This window comes from Mesoplodon bidens (genome assembly GCF_964165515.1).
Source record: "Mesoplodon bidens genome assembly, chromosome: 4".
Classification (NCBI taxonomy): Eukaryota; Metazoa; Chordata; class Mammalia; order Artiodactyla; family Ziphiidae; genus Mesoplodon; species Mesoplodon bidens.
Genome location: NC_138160.1, coordinates 147,220,106 through 147,241,579, shown reverse-complemented (window position 1 = coordinate 147,241,579; position 21,474 = coordinate 147,220,106). Strand labels below are relative to the sequence as shown.

At 49.0% G+C, this 21,474-nt stretch overlaps 2 protein-coding genes across 2 annotated transcripts in view; both read right to left on the bottom strand.

The window, feature by feature from the left end:
• MLLT1 (MLLT1 super elongation complex subunit) overlaps positions 1 to 21,474 on the bottom strand; it is a 121,524-nt gene that overhangs the window by 75,339 nt on the left and 24,711 nt on the right. The gene's annotated exons all lie outside the window — the stretch shown is intronic.
• Positions 1,089 to 19,905, bottom strand: ACER1 (alkaline ceramidase 1; the record flags this gene model as incomplete). Its single annotated transcript, XM_081233093.1, has 6 exons — positions 1,089 to 1,257; positions 1,532 to 1,669; positions 4,441 to 4,578; positions 5,428 to 5,569; positions 5,653 to 5,767; positions 19,813 to 19,905. 6 exons carry the CDS (start codon positions 19,903 to 19,905, stop codon positions 1,089 to 1,091), a joined length of 795 nt encoding a protein of 264 aa, XP_081089219.1.

Genomic DNA, 21,474 nt, shown 5'->3' with positions numbered 1-21,474 from the left:
TGCATGTATGGTTCAATGAATGGATCACACATTAATGAATAAGCGGTAGATAAAAAAGATAGATAACAGATAAAAGGATGGACAAATGAAGGAATAAATTAGTGGATGAGTAAATTAAAGGATAGCTATATGGATAGTTCAATGGACAGTTCAAAAGATGGATGGGTGGATAAATGGATGGATAAATTACAGAATGAGTAGATGGATGGATGTTTGCCAGACTCCATGCTAAGCACTTTATATGTTATCTTGTTTTATCTACACAGAAATCCCAGGAAGGAAGGAATGTTTTACAGACAAGGTCCTTGAACTTCAGAGGCAGGAAAAAATCGCTTACCCCGGATAATACAAGTAGGAGATGGTGGAGCAGAATTCGAACTTACAACTGCCTGACTCCAAGCCCTGGGCTCTTAACCACCATGGAAATCACCCTCCCCTTCTCCCCTCACTTTGAGAGCCTGTACCAGCCACTGCAGCTCCCGTACTGATGCCCGTGCCCCAACAGCACCCAAATCACCCAGTCCCGGCCTCCAAGTTGCTCTGCTGTCAACACCAGAAGTCCATGGGAGCCCGTGTGAGCCTGTGTGAGGATCTGTGAGGTCTCTGCACGCATGTGTGAGTGTAGAATGAGGTGACTGGAAAACATGTCCCTTCTCTGGGTTGCCCCCCAAGTACCAGTGACATTGCACAGCCAAAGACAGGTCCAAAGAGTCTCATAGTGACCGCCACTCTTTATAAGGTGCCCGGGGACCAAGCCCCAGCCTGAGCTCATTCCCAGTGGCTGCCACAGAACCACAGCACCAGGTCATCCAGCCTGGTCATGTGACAACAGTGAACCCGGGAGAGGAAGTGAAAGAGAACAGAGGCAGGTTGTGGAGGGGAGCTCTGCCAGGCAGCCGCCCAGGGTCATCAGACTACAGCACAGAGAGGTTGTGAAGTCCATCCCCTGCCTCGGGATGGGGCCACAGAGGACCAGGAGGATGGGGAAATGGAGCTGGAGGGTGGAACTGCAAGTGTCTCTCAGTCTCCCCATTCAGGTTTCTGTCCTCAAGACGCAGGTGGCTGGGTGGTCAAGCAGCTGGCGGACCTCAGCAGCTCTTGTTGTCATCATTGATCTCCACATAGGGCAGCCCCATGGGCCAAGTGTCCCGAGGCAAGTAGCAGACTTTGAGAGTTTTGTCCGGCATCTCATACATGGCATCCACCATGGCCATGGTGACAATGCCATAGGGGAAGGTGATGCTGATGAGTACATGCCTATGTGACAGGGTGATGAGGGGACAAGATGCCCCTGCAGCCAGCTTGATGACCCCATCCCCACCTCTCCCTACCTCTCATGGATCCTGACCATCCCAAAGGACCTCCTGGACCTGATCTCCTGACTACACTGTCCCCCAACACACACAGACATACATACACACACACATCCCAGTATCTGTCCCTCCCCACTCTGTCCCCAGGCTCCTGCTCCAAGCTCTGGCATCTGAGATTTTCTGCTTCTAGGGCCCAAGACCACAGGGCAAATGCTTACCAGATGCTGTGCAGGTAGGAGAAATTAATCCACTGCCAGAAACTGCAAAGCAAGCGGTCACTGATCCAGCTAGTAAACGCAAAAGCCCATAAAACCATGGTGACCTCAATTAGATGCCGAAGCTCCTTATTACTGGTCCTAAGGAGGGAAGGAGGGAGATCAGAGCCTGACTCAGCTAGTAGGGCCCAAAGGAGCTGATGGGAAACTCCTCCATCCAAGGAGATGAGGCTGGGAGGAGGGAAGGATCAAGGGGGCAAGAGGGGGAGAGGGCCAGATCTGTGCTAACACTTGCTGAGCACTTACAAGATGCCAGGTCCTCACAACAATGCTATTATTCCCATTTTGTAGATGAGAAAACTGAGGCACGTGAGATTAAGTATGTCCCAGCCCCACCCCAAGGTTACACAGCTGGTAAGTGGGGTCTGATTCAGGTTTATCAGAATGCAGAACCCATAACCAACAAGGCTTTCCGTGTTTGTGTTTTGGGGTGTAAGTGTGTGTGCCCCTGTGGGTCGGTGCATGAGAATTTATGTCTATGTGGTTATGAGAATATGCGTCTATGTGTGGGAGGGTGTATTCTCTGAGGCCATGTCTCAGGACAACTCAAGATTAGAATCTGTGTTTCCCAAACAGCAGAGCTAACCCATTGTCCCTTAGGAAACAGCTTATCAGGGATTAATGAAGCAGTAACTCCTTTATGGGTAAAAGCACAAGCCCTGCTAGCCTAAAATGGGACAGTTTGAACACCAAAAAAAAAAAAAAAATCATAAGAATTGGTGAAATCTAAGGAATTCCCCAGAGGTCCAGTGGTTAGGACTCTGCGCTTCCACTGCAGGGGGCACAGGTTCGATCCCTGGTCAGGGAACTAAGATTCTGCATGCTGGGCAGTGTGGCCAAAAAAAAAAAAAGAAAAAGAAAAATTAAAATTAGTGAACTCTGAATAAAGTCTGTGCTCTAGTTAACAGTATTGTCCCATTGTCAATTTCCTCCTTTTTGAGGCTGGACTGTGGTTACATATGATGCTGCCATTGGGGGAGCAGGGGGGGAATCTGGGTAAAGGGTACACAGGACTCTGTACTATTTTTGCAACTTGCTCTGAGCCTGTAATTATTTCAAAATAAAAAGTTAAAAATATAGGATAGTGACTGCAATGGATCGAAACACTTCAGAGATATAAACACCCATGAGTTCATAATAATACTTAAAGAAAAAACCACTTCATTGGTCCTTACTAGAGATGGCTAAGGCACCAACTCATTGCTCTAGAAATTGATTTTTAAAAGGGAAAGAATCAGTGCCCTATCCTGTCTTTCCTGTCCAAACTGTATTTCAAGGTTGATGAGCAAAAGTCCTTCTATCTGGATGGATGAACTCCAGATAATCGATGCAGAAGGAATAATAGAATCTGAAAATCACCCTTTTGCACCCTCTAATGAGATCACGGATGGAGACGGCATGAAACAGCTGCTGGAATCATCAGGGGAAAGGTCAGTAGAAAACTTTACAATGCAGGGTCTGGATGACAACATCCGAATCTACTGATCAATCTTAATGGCACTAAATGTGGGACAACCATTCATCATGGGGTATTAATTGGCTGGAACAAGCAGCACCCAGTGCCACACATGAAATGAAAAAATTAAACTTAAATCTAGATCTATTAATTTTCAGGAAATAAAAAAGAAAGAAGGAAAAAAGAAGAAAGAAAGAAAGAAAAAGAAAGAAAAGAAAGGAAGAAACCACAGGAATCAGTCGACCAAATCCATAATGCAGGATGTTGTACAGGACAAATGATCGAGTTTCTGTTATCAATCAGAGGCGTGAAGAAAGGGGGAGGGGGAGGGAGGGAGGGAGGGAGGGACTGCTATAGAATAAAGAAGGTCTGAGAGACTGTGTTTGCCTTCTGATTTAAACAAGACCAGGTGTAAGAAGATATCTTTGGGAAACTGAGGAAAGTTCAGTGCAAAATGGGTATTAGATGCTATTTTAAGGAAGGATCTTCTATTCGTCCCTCTAGATCCTTCCCTGCCTTTCTCCACTCTGCCCTGTGCCTCAGGGGGCAGCAGGGGCAGGGGAGCTAAGCTATGTGGACCACGAAATAAATAAATATTCCAACAGTATCCTTCATCCACCCTCTGGTTCCCTACTGGGGCTCCCCATTGGTCAACCCAACTGGAAGCCCAAGGACAAGGGAGCCCCTAGATTTGGTCCACACAACCTCCCTGTGGGATTGGCTCAGGCTGGCTGCAACCAACAACTGGAGGCCACAGCTCCTGCCAAGGAGACCCCCCTCTGCTAGCTCTCTCCTTCCAGATTCTTGCAATCACTCCCTCCCATCATTCCCCATCCCAGGTCTCCCGATGATCATAGAATCCCACTGTTATTAACACTGAGCTTCTAAATGATCCCTGGTGATTTTCCTACAGTCTGCCCTCTCCTTTGTAAAGAAACGCTTTATTCAACTCTCCTCAAATGGCCCCATTTGAGAGTCCCCTCTCTAGCCTGCTAAGACCTAGCATGGGTTAAAAATAATAACTATCAGGTGAGTGAAACCCTAAACAATGAATGGGTGACATTATATGAAATCTGGGGGGAACATAGAACGCAGGTCGGCAAAATGCTAATGTCTGTTGGGGCTGGTTAATGGGCACATGGAAGTTTGTGATACCATGCTCTCCACTTGTATGTGTGTTTGGGGGTTTTCAGAATAAAAGGGACAAACTCTGCAGTCAGAGACAGCCTTAGGTTCAAATCCCGGTCCTGCCCCTATTTGGTGAATGATCTTGGGGAAGGGACATCGCCTCTTTAACACAGTGAGGTGTTGTGGGTTTTTTTGGCGGGGGGTGGGGGCGTGGTCCTTGGAAGGGAAAGGGGAGCCCCCTCCCCGGGCACCTGCAGCCACCACCCACTTTTTATATTCCTGGGCCACGATGTAGACGATGTGCAGGGCAATGCTGTTGAGGGCGTACGCGTTGATTGTGGGCCTCAGGAAGGACAGGAAGGTACTGACCACGGTGGCGGTGATGACCAGGCAGATGTACTGGGGCCTGGGAAGAGAAGGGCTCAGCCGTGGGGGGTGGTTGGGGGGTGTTCCTGTGGGGTTTAGGCAGAGCCATAGGGCGCTCTTGTGGCAAAGATGGATGAGAAAAGGAAAGCTCAGAAAATGGTCTTAAGACTCCCAGATGGGCTCAGTAAAAGGTCTCAGGGGTCTCAGGAGGATCACATGAAATTTCCCAGGGAACCCAGGTGGGCACAGGCAGGGTCCAAAGGGGGTCCCGGGGTAGGAGATGGGTAGAATGACAAGGGGGTCTCAGGGAAGCTCAAGGGGGCTTAGGTCAGAAGAGGGTTCCAGAGCCCAGGTGAGTTCAGGTGAAGGATTCAGGTGAGCCAGGTGGAATTAAGGAAGGAACTACAGGGGTCCCAGTGGCTATTAGGAGAGGGGTCCTGGAAGGCTCAAGTGGGTCACACAGGGTCAGGAGAGAGATTCAGATGGGTCTTGAGGTCAAAAAAGGGGGCCCAGGAGGATCCAATGAAAGATTCCAGGGAACCCAGGTGACAGTCTTAGGGAAGAGGTCTCTGGGCCCCAGGTAAGCTTAGGCATGGGGTTCTGGGGACCCCGTAGTGGGTTCAGACAGGGTCTGGAGAAAGTCCCAGCTATCCAGGTGGGATCAGAGGAAGAATTCCAAATAAGCAGTAGGATAAGGGGAGGACTTCCAGGGGTCGCAAGTACACTCAGAAGAGGGGTCCCTGGAAGTCCAGTTAGATCAGGCAGGGTCAGGAAAAAGTCCTGGGGTGTTGAGGGGAAGGATTCCAAACACCCCAAGAGGGCCTGGGCAGGGGACCCAGAGGATAGGTGGGCTCCAGCAAGATCGACAGAGGACCGGCCCTCGCCCCACCTGTTCTCCCCTAGGAAGGCAGGAAAGTAGCAGCGGGGCATCCATATGCTGTAGCCACTGGCCAGCAGCCACAGAATAGCGATCTCATCCAGCATCTGGCCCAGGAAGCTGAGTGTCATGTGAAAGTACATAGAGAAGAGACCTGGAGCAAAAGACAAAGGCAGGTGGTCAAGGGAATTGTCCCTTCCCACCCCCACTACCCCACTGTCCCAGCCCCCCACCTACCTACGACTATGAAGAGGATGAAGATGACATAAATGTAGCGGGAACGTTTCTGGACATATGGGTGCATCAGAAACATCATGAGAGGCCCAAAGATGAAGAAGGTGGCATTGCTGAACTGGAGAAGGAAGGGGGAAATATGGGGAGGGTGTTGTCAGACAGAGGAGGAGGAGGGGGGCTGCCCTTAGTCATTACCCAGTCGGTCACCTACCACCTTTCAGGCAGTTAATCAACCCAGGGTCTATCCATCTTTCAGCTGACCTTAACAGCCAACCAGTCATCGGTAGATCCATAACTCCATCCATTATTCTATGGGTTCATTCATTCATTCAATCACGTGGCAAAGTCTATCTACTAACTTTTCACATTTTCCTTTCGGCAATAGCGTTCCCCAAGTTTGAGCTGGGCGTCCAACTACTCAACGAAAGACTACATATCCCAGCCTTCCTTGCAGCTCACTGTGGCCTTGGGACCTGGTCTAGCCAATGGGATAGGAATGTAAATGAATCTATTGCTTCCAGGTCAGTCCTTAAGAAGCAGCTTAAGGCTTGCACTCTACGTCTTGTGGACTGAAATGCAAACTTGGTGGTCATGAGCTGGCCTTGGCTTTGTAGACAAGGAAAGACAATGCAATACCTTAGTGACTCGCTTCTAAAAAACAACAGGAAGCAGAAGTGATGGGGCATGACTTCTGAGGTTGGGTCAAAAAAAGTACTGTGGCTTCTACCTGATGGTAACTATCTCAGAGCACGAGACATTGGAGCTCTAGCCACCATGCAAGAAGACGGGGTACCCTTAAAGCTGCCATGCTGGAGAGACCATGTGGAGAGACCACAGAGAGATCGAGAGAGATGCTGGAGGAGCCCCAGCTATTCCAGTCCCCAGAAGTTTGACTCTTCCCAGCCCAGCTACCACACACAGAAGTGAATGAACCTTCAGATGATTCCAGTCCCCTTCCCCCCTTCAAGTCACACCAACAGTTGCCAAGTGGAACATAGATGAGCTGTCCCTGCCAAACCCTACCCAGATTACTGATTCATGGGCAAAAATAAATAAATAAATAAATGGTCATTGTTTCAAGCCACTAAACTTTAGGGTGATTTGTTATGCAACATTAGCTAGCTGAGACAAAGAGGAAATATTACTGTGGGCTGGGGTAGGAGAGGAGAAAGGTGCATGGAGGCCAGCTGGTACCGCACAGCTATGCCTTGTCCAGAACCCCATGATTGCGCAGCTATGTTGTCTGTGGATTAGTGATTTGCGTCCTTATAAGTAGACATTCACAATGTTCTGGGGCCCAGGCAAGGTTTATTATTCCCAGAATCTTTTCTCATCCTCAAAACAACCCTGCCAGGTAGGTTGTGCATCACCACACCATAGAAGAAGATACTGATTCTCAGAGTGGTCAAATGGTCCAGCCCAGGTCACCCAGCCAGGAACTGGAGAATCCAGGATTTGAAGCGAGATCCCACATGAGTTTCTTGAGAGAAGAATCAGAGTGCTGTTTATCACAGAAGCAGAAATTGCTTCACAGACCTCTATCGATGTTTGATAATAAGACATGATTCAAATAACTAACAATGACCACTAAGAATATGGCAGTTATGGCAGACAGTGGGAACTGAGCACTCAACAACCATCCTCCCTTCTTCCTCCTTAACCAAACTGATTTGGTTCAGTATTAGGAAGACACATCCTTCTTGGGAGGCAAAGGGGAATAACAGCGGGCACAAGCTAATCTGATTCTCTCCTTCTTCTATGTAACAAGGCCACCGAGCTAAAGACTACATTTCCCAGATTCCCTTGCAGCTCCACACAGCTGTGTGACTGAGTTCTGGCCAGTAAGACATGGGCACAAGACATAAGTACAGCTTCTAGGTTGTCTTCTTAAAGGGAAGGGGTGTGCCTTCCCCTTAATCCCTTTCTACTGGGATGCAGGTGTGGTGGGCCACACAGATGACAGCAATGGCCTAAAGATGGGAAAACAACCATATAGAAGGAGGCTGGATCTCTGGTACCCCAAAGCTCTCACACCAGCCCTGAGGAGCTTATGATTGGATGTTATGTAAGAGAGAAACAAATTTCTATCTTCATTAAACCATTATTATTTTGGGTCTCTGCTACAGCAGCTGGACTTTTATAGATACCCACTTTCTTCCTTGTTAAATAAACCAGAATTTTGTTCAGGCATCAGGAAGACATGGCTTTTAGGGAGGCAGGATTTAGCCCCTGGGCATAGATCATCCCTATTGCTAAGGATTGGTTAAGGAATGAATGTGTGAGATAATTCTGGCCAATGAAACATGATGGAAGATCTGATGAGGGGCTTCTGGGAAAGTTCTCTTTACAGAAATCAGACTGAGTGAAAAGGCCTTTGGAGATTGTTGTGATGTTTCAGATGCGGCAGCCATTTTGCAACCATGAGGAAACAAGGTTGACAGCAAAAACAAATACTTGAGGACAGTGGTCTCAAACATTTTGGTTTCGAGAACTTCTTATATTCTTAAATATTACTGAGGGGCTTCGCTGGTGGCACAGTGGTTAAGAATCTGCCTGCCAATGCAGGGACACGGGTTTGAGCCCTGGTCCGGGAAGATCCCACATGCAGTGGAGCAACTAAGCCCGTGCACCACAACTACTGAGCCTGTGCTCTAGAGCCCATGAGCCACAACTACTGAGCCCACATGCCACAACTACTGAGCCTGCACTCCTAGAGCCCGTGCTCCAAAACAAGAGAAGCCGCCGCAATGAGAAGCCTGCACACCACAACAAAGAGTAGCCCCCGCTCGCTGCAACTAGAGAAAGCCTGTGCACAGCAACAAAGACCCAATGCAGCCAAAAATAGATAAACAAATTTTTAAAAAAATTACTGAGGACCCTGAAGAGCTTTTGCTTGTGTGAGTTACATCTATCAATATTTACCTTATTAGAAACTAAAACCCCAAAACTTTCAAGACACGTGACTACACAAGCCCACATTCGTTTGGCCATCAGACAGATGATGTCATCACACGTCATGCAGCCTCTGGAAGATTCCATCGTACCCTCGTGAGAGAATCAGAGTGGGAAAAGGCAAATAATACCTTAATATTATTATGAAAATAATTTTGACCTTGAGGAAACCCTGAAAGGGTCTCAAGGACACCAAGCAGGTGGTACTTGCACAATATTTTGAGGACCACTTCTCCAGGGATAGCAGAGAAGAAAGATGGGAAGAACCAAGTAGCCTGATGATGTTGGGCTCTGAGTTAATCTATTCTGGAACCATCTACCTCCAACTTCCATTTAAAAAAAAAAAGATATTGTCCTTTCTATTTAAGCTGTTTTAGTTGGTGTTTTATTTGAAACCAAAGCATTCCAGTGAACGAGCTTTGGGATCCAAGTGGTGTGGGATTGGATACATGTTCCCTTGCTCATTAACTGTGGAGCCTTGAGAAGGTAACTTCAATCCCTTAACCTGCCATCTCTGCATTTCTGACATATGCATAACACCACCTGCCTCTTCCCGCTGTTGACCCAAAGGTCCCCAAACCTCACTGGACTCATAAATACAATTAAGGTCACAAGAACATTTGCACCAGAATTTCAGTGGCTCAAAGTCCCCCAACTGCTGATGCAGGACTTCGATGCCCCTCCAAGTCTCCCCCAGATATGTTGGGGTCACAGTGAGTATCTCACACGGGCTCAGAAACAGGTGCTCTCATGGTCTCAATCCACCTGCCAATTTGAGGTCAACCAGCTTGCTCACTCAATGACACCCTTTCCTCCCCCCAGAAATCTTCCCCTTGTAAAGGTCTCCTAAATTGTCTGCATTCCATCTTAGAAGGTGAAGAAACAGCACCCTCCTAACTAGGATGCTCTGTTATTTTTCAGAACCCCAGTATTAACGATGCTGACTCAAAAATACAGGGCACAGTGGTGGGTGTGGGGAAAATCATTCACCGGATACAATGTCAGCATCTACTAGCCTAGGTCCTGGGCACCTGTACAGGTTCCCAAGACAGGAGGCCTCCTGATTCCAGGAAAGTCCACAGTTCTCCTGGGGCAATGGTAGAACCAGCTCAAAGGTCACAGTTTGAGAACCCAGCCTTGGCAAACTGGTTTCCCAGCCCATGGTCCCACCTATGTCCTTGTTTTCCATGCCAAGTTCTCTGGTGTTTGTCAATGGACAGGGTCAAACACATCTCCAGGTGGGTCACCCAGTTCACAGTGGCTACCCCAGAACACAGAACACCCCCGACCTGCCCTGTTTGTATCATGAGACCCTACCCCACTGGAATAGACACCTATCCCAAAGCAGGATATCAGACTTTTCTTTGGGGAATTTGAAACTTGGAGCAGACACAAAGCCTGGGAGTCACCATAATTGTGTTGCGCCATTGGCAACTCTCTAAAGAGGCCCTGGGATATTGTCATGATGTTTAAAATATGGCAACCATCTTGCCACCCACGAGAAGACAAGGGTGAGAAAAGAAAAGCAAATACTCAAGGGTAGTATTTGCCCTTCTGCTGAATCCTGCACACCTACCCTGGGTCCCAGCCTTCCCAAAACAACTCTTCTTTCCATTTTCTAAGATATCCCACAATCTTTCCAATGCCTTCTTTCTCCCCCTCTGCCCCCCTTTGGTTTGTTTCTTTGTTTTGGTTTTTGCTTAAGCTACCTTTCTATTGCCTGAATCCAACAAACCCATCAGCATTGGTAATATTAGCTAGGGTTCTTTGGTAGCAAGCAACAGAAAATGATTCTGGTGAACTTACACTATAAATATAAATGTGTGTGGGGGGGGTTACTTATTTAATTAACCAAATAATTCATTCATTCATTCGTTCATTCATTCATTCATTTATTATGGGGAGCTCATTAATCAAAGGAATTGCAGAGGACAAGGAAAACCAGAAACCAGAACAGCTTTGACCCTCTAATGGACAATCTCTTCAGGGGGCAATTTTGGGTATGAATGAAAACACCTGTGTCCAGTCCTTCTGTCCAAGCCCAAGCTTCAAATTCTGGAGACTGTAGCCTGGGCCACATCCCATCCTTGGCCAGAGGAGGGGGACCACCTTGACTGACCATCCCACCGAGACCATAACCAGGTGGTTGATGAAGGGAAAATGGGGCCATGGATACTGAATGGGCAAAACCCCAAACAAATCTGATGTTCCCTCTGCCTTCAACCAAACGGCAGCCCTTGGGCAAATCAGGCATGCCTGAAGATGCCAAGCCATCTAGCCTCCCAAACTGTTAAGCCTCCACTTAAAACACATCCGTGACTCTCATCTATAAAATCCAGATTCTTAAGCTTGGCTTATAAACTCCCTCCATAACTCACCTTTCTCCACCTTCAACTTTATAATCTGGGTGGAAGGAATAACTCAGTTCTGAATGAGCCATACTTTAACCTCCAGGAGTTCACATATACTGTTCCCACTGCCTGGAACACTCTCATTCCCACTTACCCCTCTTCGCCAGGCCAACTACTCCGCCTTTAACCTGGGCATCACATTCTCCCTAAAGCCTTCCTAATCCCCCAAGGCAGGGTCAGGTGGCCTTCCTTTGTGCCCCTGTGCCATCCCACTTTCCTGACACTTGTCTGGCTGTTCTGGAACCTCCTGGCTCTCCCCCGAAACCTGGCTTTGAGAATGGGGACTGTGGCTTCCCCCTTCTCCATTATAACCTCAGGAAGCAGAATATAGTAGGTGCTCAATAAATCCTGTTGGCTGGATCTCAAAATAATTCAGGTGGATCACCTGTCACACACATGAAAACACTTGGCAGAGGGTCTTGCATCTAGAAAGTTCTGAAGAGAAGGCGCTACAACTGTCACTTTCCAATCTATTGACAGCCTGACTTTACAGATTGTTCTTTTTTTTTTTTTTTAGTTTATTAATTAATTAATTTCTTTTTGCTGTGTTGGGTCTTCGTTTCTGTGCGAGAGCTTTCTCTAGTTGTGGCAAGTGGGGGCCACTCTTCATCGCGGTGCGCGGGCCTCTCACTATCGCAGCCTCTCTTGTTGCGGAGCACAGGCTCCAGACGCGCAGGCTCAGTAATTGTGGCTCACGGGCCCAGTTGCTCTGCGGCATGTGGGATCCTCCCAGACCAGCGCTCGAACCCCTGTCCCCTGCATCGGCAGGCAGACGCTCAACCACTGCGCCACCAGGGAAGCCCTACAGATTGTTCTTAATCCTAGCACACCCCCTCAAGGTCCAACTTTCTAGTTCTTGCTTGGCAATGGGGAGCTTGAGTCTCAGAGAGGTGGAGTGATTTCTCTGAGGTTGCACAGCTCTGGGGGACTCTGAAGTTTGCTTTGACCCCCTGCTTTGAAAGATTGGAGGACTAGATGGGTGGTGAAGATGAAGAGGGGGCTCCCTGCTTCCTGGCTGTGTGATCTAGTGTCTCTGGGTCCCCCTTTCCTGTACCAGTGAAGTAGGAGAGGATCATCAATGCTACCATGAAGGTTGTTGGGGGCGGGGTATGCATGAGGCCAGGCATTGAAAAGGTACTTCGCCAGGGACATAGTTTTGGCTCAAGAAATAGCAAAGGCTGCTGCTGCTCTTGTTACTGTTGAAGGAGATAATAATAACAGGCTTGTGGTTGGTATCAATGCTCCATGCTAAGTGGCCTGCAGGATGAAGAGAGGTGTTCTCAATAACGTCCCTGAGTGTGCAGAATGAGGACAGAGCAACGGGCAACGCCTAGAACTAATGGGCTCTGAATGGCACCGGGCTTTCTGATAGAATCAGAGACCACCCTGACACCAGCGTCTCCCTCTCTGCCCTCTGGGGCTGGGCCCCCTCATTTCCCAACCACCGTCCCTACCCAGACTCAGAGAGGCAGGCAAGGTACCCGCCCGAGATCGTGGCCAGTCTTGAGCTCTGGACACAGGTGAGCTGGATTCCTTGGGTCCCAGCCCCAGCAGGTGACTTCACTTTCATTCATTCATTCATTTGCTCAACAATCATTCTTTCAGTACCTACTATGTGCTCAAGGACCTTACCAGTGCCTGAAAACAAAGTCACTGCCTTTACGGTGCATCCAGTCAGAGTTTGGGGGATGCTCTATGCTTTATTTTCCTCCTCTATAAAACGGAGGCCCTATCTCTGAGCGCCACGGTGAGGATTCGAGAACTGAGTGCCATGGGACCAGGGGGGTTGGCAGTTTTGTTCACTGCTGCAAACCCCAGGTGTCTAGGACAGTGCCTAACACACAGTAGGTGCTCAGTGAATTTTTGTAGCGAATAATGCATGCAAAGAATACATGTCAATAATGCACGTGTCTGATGCATGTGCTGTGTACCATGGGGTGACTATTATTCTAGAATGCTCTGATGTTTTGATCACCCGTACCCAGCAGGACGTCTGGTAAGTGGATGTGGCTGGATCCTTAGGACTGGAAGGAGGAAAAGGGGGAGAGATGGAGGGAAGGTGGGGAGAAGGAGAAAGGAAGGAAGGAAGGAAGGAAGGAAGGAAGGAAGGAAGGAAGGAAGGGGATTGACCTGAGTAGACGCCTCACCTCAGCCTTTTTCTCATTTACCCCAAACACCCTGGGCTAAAACCACACAGCCTGCACCACCCACTCCACACACAGCTTCTCTCCTGAGGCACCGCTTCACTTAAGGATTCCATTGATTTCACTGTTTACTGCTTTATCATCTCTGCCCTCCCCACCGGACTGTGACTTCCATGAGGACAGGAAACACCTGTTTTATCCCCAGCTGTGTCCCCAAAGCCTATCACACTGGGCACCCAGTAGGCTGGCATGCACTCAAGAAAACTTTGGTGACTCAGTCAAATCAAGAAACATGGCCGGGGGTGGGAGGGATAAATTACAGTTTGAGATGAACAGATGCACACTACTGAATATAAAATAGATAAACAACAAGGTCCTACTGTACAGCACAGGGAATTATACTCAATATCCTATAATAAACCATAATGGAAAAGAACATGAAAAAGGGAATTCCCTGGTGGTCCGGTAGTTAGGACTCCGCACTCTTACTGCCGGGGCCCCGGGTTCAATCCTTGGTCAGGGAACTAAGATCCCGCAAGCTGCATGGAGCAGCCAAAAAAAAAAAAAGAAAAGAAAAAGAGTATATATTCTTTTTATATATATGTATATATCTAAATATATATATATATATATATATATATACCTGAATCACTTTGCTGTACACCAGAAACTAATACAACATTGTAAATCAACTACAGCAAAAAATTTAAAAATAAAACAAAAAACATGGCCAAACCTCCCCTTTCTCTTTCTCCCCAGTGCCAAAGCTCAAGCTCCCACCACCCACCCCTGGCCCTGTCACCTGCCGAGGACCACCGTATGCATCCATTCCACTCATGCACATGAGTGTCAGTGCTGGGCTGGGGGCACGGAGCACCAGCCACAGTCCCTCTCCACGTGGGACCTACTTGCAGGAATTAAGAGGCACACGACATTGTTAATCACTCAGTAACTGAGTGGCCTCACAGTGTGGTGGGTAAGTGAGAGACTCTGAGACTAGGTGGTCGGGGTTTCACTCTGGCACTCCCAGCATTCACACGCTTGCAAGTCACATGCTGTGCAACCCTGGGAAGGAAATGTACCCTCTCTGAGCCTTTATTTCCCCCATTTGTAAAATGCGGAGAATAAGAATTTTATGAGGATTACAGTGTTATTTTATTTGACATTAACAAAATTAATGTCAAATAAAATTAATATATTAAAATTTTCTCATTTCTCTGTGTTATACTTACTTCTAACAACAACAATAATAATAGCTTCAACTTATTCAATGCTTAGGATGTGCCGAGCTGTGAGTTTTTTGTTTTTGTTTTTGTTTTTTTGTGGTACGCGGGCCTCTCACTGTTGTGGCCTCTCCCGTTGTGGAGCACAGGCTCTGGACGCGCAGGCTCAGCGGCCATGGCTCATAGGCCCAGCCGCTCCGCGGCATGTGGGATCCTCCCGGACCGGGGTACGAACCCGCGTCCCCTGCATCGGCAGGCGGACTCTCAACCACTGCGCCACCAGGGAAGCCCTGTGAGTTTTTTTTAAATACCTCTATTTTTAAAATTACAATATAACTCACAGACTATCAAATTCATTCTTTTCAAGTGTACATAATCTATTCAAATGTTGTGCAAGCATCATTGCTAATTCCAGAACATTTTCATCACCCCAAAAGGAAACCCTGTACCCATTAGCAATCACTCTCCCTTCCCTTCCCCTAGCCCTTGGAAACCACGAATCCACTCTCGGTCTCTGTGGATTTGCCTGTTCTGGATGTTTCATATCAACAGGATCGCATACTGTGTGGTCTTTTGGGTCTGGTTTCTCTCACTGAGCATCATGTTTTCAAAGTTCATCGATGTTGTAGCATGTGTCAGTGCTTGACCGCTTTTCAAGGCTGAATCATATTCCATTGTGTGGATGGAGCACATTGTGTTTATCCATTCATCCACTGATGGACATGAGGGATGTCCAGTAGCTGTATCACCCTCTCCATGGTCCTATGAGTCAAAAATTACTAGCACCTCACAGAAATCCCTTTTTGGCCTAGGTACTCAGTAAATATTTGCTGAATAAAAGGAATGAATGGGGACTTCCCTGGTGGCACAGTGGTTAAGAATCTGCCTGCCAATGCAGGGGACATGGGTTCGAGCCCTGGTCCGGGAAGATCCCACATGCTGCGGAGCAACTAAGCCCGTGCGCCACAACTACTGAGCCTGCGCTCTAGAGCCCGCGAGCCACAACTACTGAGCCTGCGCTCTAGAGCCCGCGAGCCACAACTACTGAAGCCCGCGTGCCTAGAGCCCGTGCTCCGCAACAAGAGAAGTCACTGCAATGAGAAGCCCGCGCACCGCAACAAAGAGTAGCCCCCACTCACCACAACTAGAGGAAGCCTGAGCGCAGCAACGAAGACCCAACGCAGCCAAAAATTAATTAATTAATTAATTATTTGTAAAAAGGAATGAATGAATGAGTTTTTCTTCCCTAGCGTGTACCACCCCCTGGCATCCTATACTCTTGACTCCTGTTTACTGCCTGTCTCCTCCATCCCCCAGGACACCAGCCCCACGAGAGCAGGCATTTTTGTCTGCTTTGATCACCACTGCGTCCCCAGAGCTGACACAGTGACTGGCTGCACCAATTCCCAATGAATGAAGAGTGAAATAAAGGGGTCATTTCAATCTGACCCCTGCGTCAGCCCCGGGAGGCCAGGAGGTTGCAGATCAGCGATGCCTGTTTTTCCGAAGGAGAAAAGAGGTCCAGAGGGACATATCGAGTCTGGGTCTGGGATGTATCATGAGTATGATCACCAGTTTCATGTGTGCAATTATTCAATTAATCTCATCTCTCCTCCCTGAGGGCAGGAACCATGCCCTCCTCGGTTCTGCGGGACCTGGCATACAAGAGTTGCCCTGTAATTAATTGCTGTTGCTGTGAGTTTTGAGGAGGAGAAAGGCAGAAGAAGGAGGTGTGGTTTAGAGCTCATGGGACCTACTGGTCACAGCCAGGCGCTCAGGGAGGGGCGGGCCTCCCGCCTGGGTCACACAGCATCCAGGGAAGAGAGAGACTGGAGTTACTAGCACACTGCAGAGGCCAACAGTGCCAAGGCTGTCGGAAAAGAAGGTGGGGACGCTGTCGGAGGTGTGCACTGCAGCCTACACCCTCCCACACAACCTCCCCGCTCTTATCTCCCTGTTTATTTGATACCCACCCACCCCCAGACTCCCCCTACTCATCCCCACCTCTGTGCCTTTCCTATGCAGTTCCCCACGCCAGGCACACCATCCCTTTGTTCTGAATCTGAGCATCTGAGAGGGAGTTTTCTAGAGAGGATGAGATGCAGAGCTTCTGAAGCTTTGGCAGGATCCCAGGGAAGAAATTCAGCAGCACAGCTGCCTCTGGGAGCCGGCGGGGGGGGGGGGGCGGGGGGGAGGGGGGGCCTTGAAACATCTCCCCACACCACTTGAAACTCTCCTAAGTTGTCAGCAGCCCAGAAGGAGGCCACACCTGGAGGCCACCAGGCCAAAGCAAACAGGTGCCAACTAGAGCGGCCCACACCTTGACTTCCCCTGCCCCACCTGCCCCAGCCCCTCCCATACCCCTGACCTCTGTTCCTGTTGGATCGCCCTTCCTGGCTCTCGGTTAGACTGTGAAATGCAGCCAGGTGTCTCAGCCCGCCCCCAGATCATCAACCCCCACCTTGCTCCAAAGTCAGCCATGGCTCCCGCGTGCCCTCATGAGGCAGCACGCACTCTTGCCCTGCTTTCCTGATTTAGCCCCTGGAAACCCCATCAGCACTTTTTCTCTCCTTCGTTTCCTCCCCCTCAGGCAGGGAGCCTGGGCGTTGGCTTGAAGCTACCAGTTCTTTTCTCTCACCTCAAGACCTTTGCATATGCTGTTTCCTTTGCCCCATACACCTTAGAGAACACTTACTCATTTCTTAAGCATCAAGGTTCCCTCCCCATTCAACAAACAGGCCTCACGCTCCACCCCATGGTTCCTCCCCATCCCACATCTGTTTTTCTCCCTTTGCCACGAGCTAACTATGGGGGTGTCCATTTCTAATTCTGAACCACCAGCCCAACAACCTGGGGGCACTGAGCCTCTCTGGGACCCCGGCATCACCCAGCACAGGTTGGTTTACAGCACTTTTGTTGAATGAATGAGTCCGTCAATGAATACCGGATAAATTTCAAACACTCCAACTCAGCATTGAAAACTTCATCTCTATCTCTCCCCGTATTTTAGCCACAGAGACATACTTTCCCAAACTGGTTGTCCCTCTTTTACTTCCAGGACTTAGCACGCCCTTTTCTTCTCTTCTGCTCTCTTCCCCAGACTCCTGCCCTACTTGGCGAGGTCCTATTCATCCTTCAAAAGCCAACGCCTAGGTGCCCTCTTCCAAACACCTAAGCCAAGTCCTCCAGTGCGTCCTTCGTCTATACCCTGACCGTGTGTTGGGCTGGGCTCTGCTTCCTCCAACGCCAGGCTCAGAGCTCCTTGCACGTAGATCAACAAGAAAGCAAAAGATTCTTCAGAGAACACTGTTTTCCAATTATGAGCTGTGATTCCTAAGTGGATCATGACAAAATCCATGTGAACAGATTTTTTAAATTTTTCTGCTATATATGTGGTCTTTCATTGACATACCTAGATCAAAAGCATGCTTTTAAAAACCTGTGTAGGGCTTCCCTGGTGGTGCAGTCGTTAAGAATCCGCATGCCAATGCAGGGGACACGGGTTCGAGCCCTGGTCCGGGAAGATCCCACATGCCGTGGAGCAACTAAGCCCGTGCGCCACAACTACTGAGCCCGTGAGCCTAGAGCCCGTGCTCCGCAACAAGATAAGCCACCACAATGAGAAGCCCACACACCGCAATGAAGAGGAGCCCCCGCTCGCTGCAACTAGAGAAAGCCCACGCACAGCGACAAAGACCCAATGCAGCCAAAAATAAATAAATAAAATAAATTTTAAAAATTAAAACTAAAAAATTAAAAGCAGCCTAGTAGTTTGACATCTATTCAAGCCCTACAAAGATTAGTGAAAAAGTTATGGCTTTTGTGTGGTCCATGTGCTAAGGATGATGTTTCCAATTTTAAAAGGGACTTCCCTGGTGGTCCAGTGGTTAGGACTCGGCGCTTTCACTGCCAGGGTTCGATGCCTGGTGGGGAAACTAAGATCCCACAATCCCTGAGGTGCAGGAAAAAAAAAAAAAAAAGGTTGAAGGAGGATGTCATGGAGGGGAATTTTGCATGAGAGCGCATGGATGCGGAAGCAGCCTACATCTGAGCCAGCCCTCTCTCCGTGCCTTCTGTGGGGTGGGCTGGACAGGGAACTTTCTGGACTGCAGGGACTGCTAGGGAACGCAGAGAGGAGGAGTCCAGAACCCCACACCCTCTTCTCAGCCTCCAGGCACCAGCACATTCAGCCCTCTCCCATTTTATAGGGAAGGCCACCAAGGACCAGAAAGGGTCTGTATCTCTGGCTCAGGAGAAGCAAAAGCTGGGGTGAACTCAGGGACCCCTTGAATCTCAAACTCTTGCCTCCCAGCTCTGGGAAGTGGTGAGGTCAAAGGTAACAGAGTCAGAACAACATGGCACTGAGCTCCCCTCCCCCCAAAAAACACCTCTCCCGGATATGCCAAGTTCAAATCCCACCTCTAAGTACCACGGTTACCCTGGGCATATCCTTCAATCTCCTTGAATGCCTGTTTCTTAATCTGGAAAATGGGATTAACTAACTCTATATACTATACATGCTGCCTAATTCCCAATGTCATGGTGAAGATTAAATGAGGTTATTTCAGGCAAAATGTTTTGGGCAATGCCTGGCACACAGTAAGTGCTCAATAAAGGCCATTATTTGTGTGAATTCATGCTCACCATTTATTGAGCACGTACTATGTGCAGGGCACAGAGCAAAGGACATTGCCTCATTATCCACCAATCTGGGAGCTCCAGGAAGGCAAGCCCACTGCCTTATTCACCACAGTGTCCCCAGCACGCCGCACAGGATAACTGTACGTGTCTCTGGTCGCTTGCATCTTTCAAGCTTCGGTTAAATGCCATTGCCGTTGAGGCATCCAAGAGTTTTGAGCCCTTCCAATGTGGTCCTGGTAGCAGGGGCTGGGTGAAGGATGACCAGCCATCCTCTTTTGCCTGGAACTGAAGGGTCTCCTGGGACACAGGACTTATGGTGCTAAAACAGGACAGTCCCAGCATACTGGGATGAGTTGGTCACCCTGGGCTGGGGATACAGCTGAGAACAAGGCAGACACAGCCCTCTCCACCAGGAAGCCCTCCCTAATCCACCCCTCCACCAATGGCTCAGGAGCTGCCTCTAGGCTTCCCAAAAGCTGCCTGTGCACCTCCCATTACAGCACCATCATCCTGGGTTGGGGACACCTGGAGTCCTCTGCTCTGGGAGGGCAGAGGCAGCTCTTTTCCAGGTTACTGCTGCATTTCCAAAACCTACCACAGAGCCTCACGCCTAATAAAGACAGTCTAATGAATGAAAGCCAGAAGGCAGGCCTTGCCTAACAGATGAGCAAACTGAGGCTCAGAGAGGCGGGCTGCTCGGGCAGGATTTCCCAGCGGGGAGGTGGAGGAGCTGGGGTTTGAACCCCTGTTGGCTGAGACTCAGTCCCACGAGTCCTCCCGCCCGGCCCTCACCGTGTTGTAGAACTCGGCCACCAGCTCCAAGTGCTGGAAGTTGCTCTCACACCAGTCCACCTCCGAGCTCTGGTAGGCGAAGATGCTGGGCATCCTGACGCAGTGCCTGCCATCCGCTGGCTGCGGCTGGCAGAGAGGAGCACGGGAGCCTAGAGAGGGCCGCCCGGAAAGAGACGGTGGGTGCCCCGCAGCAGGCAGAGAGGAAAAACCTGCTGGACGGCTCCCTGGTGGCACCAGGACAGCCTGCCCGGTGTGGTGCCGGCCAGCCACTGCCCTGGGCATAAGCAGAGGGGTTGGCACTGTCCAGGCAGGGCAGGGGTGAGTGGAGAGGGGGCCTCCCTTCCCTGCCCCCCTAGGAGTGGGAGTTAGGGGGACTGTTTTTTGGAACAGTAATTTAAAGTAATGGTGATGGGGACCTCCCTGGTGGTCCAGTGGTTAAGACTCCACTCTCCCAATGCAGGGGGGCCCGGGTTCCATCCCTGGTCAGGGAACTAGATCCCGCATGCTGCAACTAAGACCCAGAGCAACCAAATAAATAAATAAATATTAAAAAAAAATAAAGTGATGATGATGATGATCCCACTGGATGAGTACTTTGCCATCCCCACTTTGCAGATGGGCAAACTGAGGCAGAGAGCAAAGTCATTTGCACAGAGCATGCAAGGTGATGACACCAAGATGTGAAAACAGACAGGCTCCAGACTCTGAGCTTCTTTTTTTTTTTTTAATTTATTTTTTCTTTTATTTTTATTTTTATTTTTATTTTTGGCCGCACTGTGTGGTTTGCAGGATCTTAGTTCCCCAACCAGGGATTGAACCTGGGCCACCGTAGTGAAAGTGCCAAGTACTAACCACTAGACTGCCAGGGAATTCCCCAGACTCCAAGCTTCTAACCATTAGGTTTTACTACCTTGACATCGCCAAGGCTCCACGCTGCTGCTTCCCAGATTAGGGCCAACAGCTGCACACCTACCCCAATGGACTCCGCTCAGCTCCCTTGGAATCCTTGGTGATAGAACTTCCTTTGGGTGCCTCAGTCTTCCTGTCTGTGCTATGGAAGGCTAGGTTGGATTGAAGCCATTTCTCTTGGGTGGACAAGACCTCATACACCTAGAGTGTCCCAGCTTCCACCAAAGCATCCCTCAGGGGAGGAATCTGTGGAGTTCTGGGCCTGGGGTTCCCAGTCCTGGCTTCCCAGGGCTGTGGAAAGCTCTGGTTTGAGAGTCAGACAGGCCTGAGTTTGAATTCTGAGTTCCTCCTGTTCCTAAGCTGTGTGGCCTTGGGCAAGTGAATGCACCTCTCTGAGCCTCAGCTTTCTCACCTGTAAGATGGGAATAATAACAGTACCTCCCTCTTAGGGCTACTGTGAAGATTTAATGAGCTGATACAGCATTTCCCTAGGAAGAAAATTTTTGGTGATGGTGGCCCTGCATTTAGAATCACTGAACTGTGTGGCAAGAAATCTACTTATCCCTTTTCAGTTCTCAATAGTTCCAGAAGAGGGGCTCAGTTTGTGCTAATACATGTTTATGCCTCAACATTTAATCCCTTTGTTTGTTAAAAAGCCCTTCAGCAGGCAACAGTATCCAGCTAGACTGTCTTGATATTATTTACATGGTATTTATTCATTTCATTTTTTTTTTTTTGGCGGTACGCGGGCCT